The sequence below is a fragment of the Chaetodon trifascialis genome, chromosome 3 (genome assembly GCF_039877785.1).
Source record: "Chaetodon trifascialis isolate fChaTrf1 chromosome 3, fChaTrf1.hap1, whole genome shotgun sequence".
NCBI classification, from domain to species: domain Eukaryota; kingdom Metazoa; phylum Chordata; class Actinopteri; order Chaetodontiformes; family Chaetodontidae; genus Chaetodon; species Chaetodon trifascialis.
Genome location: NC_092058.1, coordinates 25,796,242 through 25,804,880, shown reverse-complemented (window position 1 = coordinate 25,804,880; position 8,639 = coordinate 25,796,242). Strand labels below are relative to the sequence as shown.

The 8,639-nt window shown below is 41.6% G+C and overlaps 1 protein-coding gene across 1 annotated transcript; it reads left to right on the top strand.

Moving 5' to 3' along the window:
• Positions 1 to 1,310: 1,310 nt before the first annotated feature.
• kbtbd8 (kelch repeat and BTB (POZ) domain containing 8) lies at positions 1,311 to 6,722 on the top strand. The gene is made up of 5 exons (XM_070959908.1): positions 1,311 to 1,358; positions 3,268 to 3,475; positions 3,668 to 3,974; positions 4,151 to 4,970; positions 5,142 to 6,722. The coding sequence occupies exons 1-5, from the start codon at positions 1,343 to 1,345 to the stop codon at positions 5,603 to 5,605; spliced, it is 1,815 nt and encodes a 604-aa protein (XP_070816009.1). The 5' UTR covers positions 1,311 to 1,342; the 3' UTR covers positions 5,606 to 6,722.
• The last annotated feature ends 1,917 nt before the right edge of the window (positions 6,723 to 8,639 follow it).

Genomic DNA, 8,639 nt, shown 5'->3' with positions numbered 1-8,639 from the left:
CCTAAATGTGAGAAAGGGCAACTCTTGACATATGTGGACGTGATACATATGAGAAAACAGCTTTAGTGTCTGCTCTATATGTCTCTGATTTGAGCAGCAGGACTGTTTACCATGTTTTCATGTGACCTGAGAGTGACAGTCGGTGGCGACAATGCACCTTTACTGAATTTCTGTTGAACCTCAAAGCTTCCACTTAGAAAGAAAGTTAGTTTTGCTGTTTTAGGTCTTTTGTTTTTAACTCAAGTGTCTCATGTGAGGCGGCTAATTTTGTTTGTATGGCAGTTCCAAATAAAACAGAAAATAATCAAATGTGATGAAGTATGGAATGGTGCAGTTATTTTAAACCCTTTCTTAATTGAATTTACATAACAGTTACTATACCGTGCTATACACCATTACCATGACAGAAAATTATAGAAGATTTTGGCCATATCTCCCACCCCGAGAGTCAGCCACGTTACACCACCATGATACGATACTAGCCCAAAACAGACAATGGCCCATTCATGGTTGTCTTTAGCGGCCACTGTAAAGGAGGGTAAGGTAAGGGGTATTCAGCTGGTGGCAATCTGCAACCTCACCATTAGATGTCACTGAATTCTTCACAGGGGGCCTTTAAGATTTAGGCTTTCGGGCTGTATTAGTGAAATCATGATGCAACTAGTAAGAGAGAATTTAAAGGAAATTCAAATGGTATTCTTTTCAAGCATGGAGGTTTCTGTTTCCAGTACACTGTCACAAGAGTATTTTTACCTTGACTTTAAGCCTCTCAGAAAAAATGGAAATGAATGTTTCTGTTCTCAGGTCCATTTGAAAGTGAGGACCTTATTGTATGACAAAAGAACCTATTCACAATGTAATAAAAATCTGTTATTCCAACATTACTGTTGTTTGATTATATTTTCTTACATTATTTCGTCATACTCGAGTTTTTTTTTTTTTTTTTTTTCATTCTTGTTTTTATTACCACCACACCAAAACAACTAAGTATGTAGGGACAGAGCAAATGGATTTCTCAGGAGATTAATGCCACTCTTCAACATGGTACCAGACACTACGTTGCTCCTCCTGCTTCCTCAGTTCTTTTTGGACTACTCTGCATCCACCTGCTTATATGGATTGCTTCGACTTTTCTGGTTGATTATATTGAGTGTGATCTGTAATTCCGTTTACTGTGTGCAACTTGTCCATGCAGCGATCAACTTTTTTCCTATTTCAGATGAAAGGAAGGTGATTGGCTGTGAGATCCGTGCTCCCCTTGTGATTGGCTGCTGCTTGTTTCCGGGGCTCCGCTGTGCACTCACTGACGTTTCACGGTCTGCCCCGAGATAGACCGGAGAGAATGGCTGCCAGTGGAGGTTAGCAAAATCTTCATTGTTTTGTGTAGTAATCAGACTTAAATAACCCATTTTAAAGTTGTAATTTGTGTCTTTATATGTTCATGGAGTATAGTATTACATACTAATGCAAAGAGTCGTGACATGTTGCGTTGTCGTTGAAAGAGGTCAGGCTCTAAACGAGTCCTCAAAAGTGTTGGTTATCGTTAGCCTCGCTATGCAGCTAATATTAGCTGTCTGGCTAACTTTCGGCCGGTTAGCTCGCTACCCACAGCTGATTGTGTAAACACTTGTTTATGACAAGAGACAAAGGTTAGACAAGCGGTAGTTAGAGTTAACATTATTGTTATCAATTGTAATGCTTTAGACATCGCTTAATACTGCTATGTTGCTCTAAGATAGGGACGTTTAGACCGGAACCATAAGGGTTTTATCGCCGTTTGTATCTCGCAATGTTGTGTCAGGAGAGCTCGCTAACATTAGCTTGGTGCTTAGCTGTCTGCTAAAAGTTAAGCTTGCATGTCAACTAGCCAAGGTAACCGCTAGCGTTTCTGTTCATCGTGATAATCAAACATTCCGACGAAGCATTACACATCATGACTCTCTGTGGTTTGTATTCTTCAACTTGGCTCAGTCTAATATAATAAGCCACCCACACAGTTACTGCAGTCACTGGGCAATGATGTGGGATGTTAGCAAGCTAGCTACCACCTGGCGAGACAGTAGTTTGCTATTCACTCATCATTAGCCTTTGTCCTGTCAAGAAGTCAGCGTTGCTCACCTCGTGGATATGTTGGAAAAGTTTTTTTTCCTTAGCAGCTGAGGATATAACACGATAGTGGAACATTACTGAAGGCACGAAGTTTGGGTGCCACCTGTATAACTTGCCATAAAACGTGTGATAAGAAGCATGTTTACTTTGCAGAGACTACTATTGGGGAGCACCATTGAATCTACGAGTTTACAGGCCCATATGTTATCCATGTGTCTTGAGTCGGCCTGTGAGATCATGAACATCTTTGGCCTAAAGTTACAAAAAAGTAGATGTAGAAAAAACGAGGAGGATGAGAAGTTTATTAGTTGCTACAGTCATTATTGTAATTGGACCAAACATACACTTGGCCCATATACACTGTAAATCATGATACCTAAATGAATATTGATTTTGTGATATTCTTTTTTGAGACCAGAGCACAGTACATACTGGACCTTTCCCACTTAACTCCTCATACTGTGTCAGTGTCCTTTCATTTACTGTGAACTCTTTTTGACAAACAACATATATAGGTTTTATTTTGTTGCAGTGTAGATCTGCAATCACTATAGTCAGTATGTTAAGTAGTCCCCTTTGTGTCATCTCAAACTGTGCCATCTGTTTCATCTTGTCTTCTGTTAAAATACTGTGTGATACAGTACAGGTGTTCTCATCAATATTTGTTTGTTTTTCTTTACTTGTTACACTGCACAAGTACATACATTTTTTTACAGAGCTCTGCTGAAGTCTTTCAGTTTTGTGTGGTGTCCTGTCCACACTAAAACTCCTATGGTGATCTTTAGGGCTGCAACGAATGATTATTTACATCATCGATTAATTTGCATATTATTTTCGAATGATTCTGTTGGTTGTTTTGTCTATAAAATGTAAATTACAATTTCACAGAGTCAAAAGTGATGTGTTCAGTTGCTTCTTTTGTCCGTCCAACAGTCTGAAACTCAAATATTTTATATACTATCATTTATAAATGACAAAGACTAACAGCAAGTCATTACATTTAATAAGCTGGAACAAGCAAATGTCTGGCATTTTTGTTTGAAAAATGACTGAAACAAGTAATCAGATGTCAAAATAGTTGACCTTCTTTCAATTAACTAATCATCTCATTGCTGCAGCTCCAGTGATCTTGTGTTTTTCTCTCTTTGTACTGTTCAGAGGTAGGGAAGCTGTTACAAGTACAAAATGGGACACCTCCAAGCACCAACTACAACGGGGTAGATGCTGTTCATGCCTGTAACATCCTTCAGCAGCTCAAAGCCTTGTATGATGAAGCACAGCTCACAGACATCGTCGTAGAAGTGGACCACGGCAAGACTTTCTCATGTCACCGAAATGTCCTTGCCGCAATCAGTCCATATTTTAGGTAGGACATGTTGAAAGTAAAACATTACTCAGTTCTGTAGTCGGCTTGGCTACAGGTTAACTGTAAAATGTTATTATATTCAGCTCATTCTTTCTTGTCAAGTTTCAGAATGTTAGAATCAGCATGCATTTGTTCTGTAAGAACTGATGAATACAGTTAAAGCATTTGTCTTTCCTCTACCATCACCACCAGGTCCATGTTCACTAGTGGCCTTACAGAGAGCAGCCAGCGTGAGGTCAGAATTGTTGGGGTGGAATCTGAATCCATGCACCTCGTCCTAGACTATGCCTACACATCCAGGGTCACGCTCTCTGAGTCCAATGTCCAGGCCCTGTTCACTGCAGCCAGCATTTTCCAGATTCCTGCCTTGCAGGACCAGTGTGCCCAGTTTATGATAAGCAGACTTGACCCCCAGAACTGTATAGGGGTCTACATGTTTGCTGATGCCTATGGACACCAGGAGCTGAGGGAACGCTCTCAGGACTACATCCGCAAGAAGGTCCGTAACATCAGCACATGATTGGTTTCTTAAAAGTTACTTGCATTGTAATGTAATGATTATGCCTGATACTACTTTAATCCAATTTTTCATTATACTTTTTGCCCAAAGGCATTGTTTTATTCTGGCCTTGTAACAGTTTTTTGTTGTTGTTGTTGTTGTTGTTTTTGTGGTAGTTCTTGTGTGTGTCGTGGGAGCAAGAGTTCCTCCAGATGACCAAGGAGCAGCTTGTCAGCATTTTGAACAATGATGACCTCAACGTGGAGAAAGAAGAGCATGTTTACGAGAGCATTGTCCGCTGGCTCGAGCATGATTTGCAAGGCCGTGAGGCCCACCTAGGTGAGGTTTTTTCCCAATGCATCCGTCTGCCCTTGCTGGATGAGGCCTTTCTCAGTCGGATACCAGCCCCGTTCGCTTGCGCCCTGTCCCTGTCCAAGGACCCTGCTGAGGCCAAAGCCCGCCTCACTGGCACCAATGGTTGCCCACAGCGCTTGGGTATGACTGCCTCTGAGATGGTCATCTGCTTTGACGCCGCTCACAAACACTCAGGGAAAAAGCAGACGGTGCCTTGCCTGGACACAGCCACAGGAAGGGTTTTCAAGCTCTGCAAACCACCCAATGATCTCCGGGAGGTCGGCATCTTGGTGTCCTCAGAGAATGACATCTACATTGCTGGAGGTTACAGACCAAGCAACAGCGAGGTGTCCATAGACCATCGAGCAGAAAGCGACTTCTGGCAATACGAACACGCAGGCAACCGATGGCTTCCACGTGCACCTCTGTTGAGAGCGAGGATAGGCTGCAGACTTGTACACTGCTGTGGGAAGCTTTATGCACTGGGGGGCCGAGTGTATGAAGGTGATGGCCGAAATGCATTAAAGTCAGTGGAGTGCTATGATGCCAGGGACAACTGTTGGACAGCAGTCAGTCCGATGCCAGTGGCCATGGAGTTTCACAGTGCTGTGGAGTACAGGGACCGCATCTATGTCCTCCAAGGTGAGTTTATGCTGAGTGAAGTGATGCAATCTCTGACCCTGATAATGCCATTTTTCTCATTAATTTAAACTTATTGGAAAATGTGTACATAATTTCTCATTTGTATGATAAACGTATGAGCTAGTATGTTGATCACAGCTCCGTGTTAACATTTCTTTTTATTTTCTGCAGGTGAATATTTCTTCTGCTTTGATCCCCGTAAGGACTATTGGAGTCATCTTGCCCCCATGACTGTCCCTCGAAGTCAGGGTCTGGCTGCCTTGTATAAGAACTGCATCTACTACATTGCTGGCATCTGCAGGAACCACCAGCGCACCTTCACTGTGGAGGTCTACGACATCGAGAAGAACACGTGGAGCCGCAAGAGAGATCTGCCCTTTGACCAAGCCACAAGCCCGTATATAAAAGCCATGCTGCTGCAAGGCAAGTTACACCTGTTTGTACGAGCCACGCAGGTCATGGTGGAGGAGCACGTGTTCCGCACCAGCCGTAAGAACTCCCTTTACCAGTACGACGATGAGGCAGACGAATGGACCAAAGTCTACGAGACGCCCGACCGCCTCTGGGATCTGGGTCGCCATTTTGAATGTGTGGTGGCCAAACTTTACCCACAGTGTCTACAGAAAGTGCTTTGAGGTAGCTGGTTTTGTGAACCCAATCTATGAGGCAGAAGGAATGGCGTGGTCCTGCCTGCCTTGTGCCTGGTATTACCTTGGGTTTGCGCCACAAGGACCATTTTTGGTTAAGTCTTAAGTCGTTCACACTTTGGTTTAACATGATCAAAATGGGGGTGCTTTTAAAGATTGCAGTATTTTTTTCCTGACAGCACCAGCTACCCACACTGATGCTTGTTTAACAAAACCGTACAATGAATCATAAGTGCAATTATCCTATTTTTTGCTTGTTGTTGAGCCATGTTGTTCTATTTTTTTTTTTTTTATATATATATATACTTATTATAGGTAAGGATTTTTACAAACGATAAGCATGCGAACGGGGGTATTGATAAGATGAAAGTGCCCTCTGGAGATATGGATGCTACGTGTCAGCATAAGGTGAAAATCTATATATAAATCTATATATAAATAAGTATATAAACTATATATTCATACGGGTAAGATGAGTACCATAGCTCATTAGTAGGTTGCTGGCTCTGAGGTTTGCGTGTGTGTGTGGTTTTTTGTTTTTTTTTCTTCTTTCTCTACTCTGTGCTCAAGTCTTTCCTCAGCTTATTTTATAGGCAGGTTTTTAATTTGAAGTGTGCTTGTGATTTACATTACCGTCGTGTTTTTGAAGCTCAAAGCTTCTATGTTATTTTTATGGCCGTCTCTTCCTTCACACGCGTCTTTGTGTCAAACAATACACTATGTGTGGCTTCCGAGCTATTTTTAAGTTTTGTTTGAGATTCCAGTTGCGTGGGGGCTCGTGCCTCCCACTCTGAGTTGGCATCCATTTTGTGTCACACGCGAAGACAACTTAAGTGAAATGTTAGTACTCACTCTCCACATTGGAGAAATAAGGACGGAGTCAAATTTGCGGCAACACTAAGTGGAAAGTTCAGACCAACTAACAGGCTTACCTCAGAAACTTCATTTATATTTGATTGGGAGTAAAGGGACATTTCAGGCCATTGTGTTGATTAAGCAACTGTGTGAAAAGTTCAGTTCAGCATTGAGCTCTGTTGAGGTTGTTTTTCGGTGTTGGATTCTAATTCTCTGAAAAAAGGTTGGAAGAGCCTTCCTCTTAAATGCCAAAAAAAAGAAAAAAGCATTTGAGGTCTTGTTATGGTTGATCTGGACATTGAAAATAATTTTGTGGTAGCAATAAGTCATGGAACTGTGATTAGGCTATATTACGTTATATTATCTTAGTAAAAGTGCATTAATTATTTTGTGTGCTTATCTCTGCTCGTGAAAATCATGGTAGTTCCAATAATGATTGTGTGGCTGTTGCATGGGTGCAGGCTTGAAGTGATGCGTCGTTTAGTGCAGATCATTTGGGATGCCGACGTGCCTGTGGCGTGAGAAGGGGCATCAGAATCAAAAACTGGTCCTCACGATGAAGAATATCTGAAAAGTCTTACTCAACGTTGCACTGAATCACTCTCCACTTCAGCGGTCCTATATAAACAAGTGAAGGTGGTCCGGGTTGTGCGCTGATTCATCCAGCAGCCACGAATCCGTCTTTACACACCATCACACAGAGGACACAAATTGTTGGTGCTGCTTTTTTTTTTTTCCTTTTTTTTGACAATCTTGTATAGAAGAATTAATACCACCACTGAGTGGCGTTCCCTGTGAAAGTGTGACATTTTCAGTGCCGTCAGTTTCCTCATGCAGGTTCCTGTGTCATCTTTGCACTACACATGACCCTTGGATTGGATCAAAGCAGTGAGTGCCCCTCTATACGAAAAGGTTTTAGTAACCACACAGCCATCGTCCAGGAGATTTACGTGGAAAATTGATAGCAGAAGAGTCACATTCAGTACGGAGTTGAGGATATATAACTTCTCCAAGAGAAGATCCACTGCTGACTGACTTCCAGCTGACTTTTAACGGACTCGGCTTGAACTTTGCCCTCATCGAGTGTGAGAGAAGGCTTGAGCTTCATCCACATGTCTACAGACGGCCATTGGAGAACCAGGAACGGAGAACTCTCAGGATTTCTACTGATACACAGTACTGTATTTAAATGTTTTTGTTATGTGTAATATACTGTACTATAGGTTTGCTGTACTTGCACAGTTTTTTAAACTTCTCTTCAATTTCTTTTATAACTTGAAAAAATAGATGTGATTTTCTTTTTGTTGTCTCCAGTGGCTGTTTTTTTTTTTTTCTTTGTGTAATTACCTATTTAGTTATGGTAGAGTAATCCTGCTCTGTTGAGAAAAAATGATTACCTGGGCGTGTGATATATTTTGATTTTCTTTTTCCTCCCCTCTGTTGTACAGTAGTATTTCTTTGTACCATCTCACTGAAACTAAGCATTACAGATCGAGTAACTGCATTGTTACATCACATTTCAAACACCAGTCATATAATACAACAAGCTAAAAAAAAAAAAACCTGCTTTGTGTTCAGCAGTTAGCGGCCTTTGGGCTGCGACACAGAGCTCAGCTACATGCATCGCTTATGGGTGCTATTCCATTGTGTTCATGCATTTTCCTCCTTCTACTTCGCTGGTTTGTCTGTTTTGGGCTATCGTGATGGTTGAGCTCAACTGTGAAATTCACATTGCACATAATTTGAAAATAAAACTATTAAAGGTGAAGTTTATTCATTTACCCCCCCCCCCTTTTTTTTTACATATAAAGGTGAAGTCGTAAATGTACGTAAACCTTAGCCAACTTCAGCTTTTCACAATTCCTGACCTTTAGTCCTCGTAAACTTTCCCTTACGCAGGTCACTTAGATCACTACTTTATTTTAAGAATGAAATGTCAGAATAAAAGCAGAGAGTTATTTTTTCCAGCTTTTATTTCTTTCATCACATTCCATTTCTCACAATAAGTTGCTGGATTTTGGCTCATTGGTCCTGACAGAGCTGCTGGAACTGAGGTGGGTTTGTAGGCCTCCTCGTTCAATCACTTCTCTTTTTAGTTCTGCCCACAGTTTTTCTGTTGGATTGAGGTCAGGGCTCTGTGATGGACACTCCAGTCCCTTGACTTTGT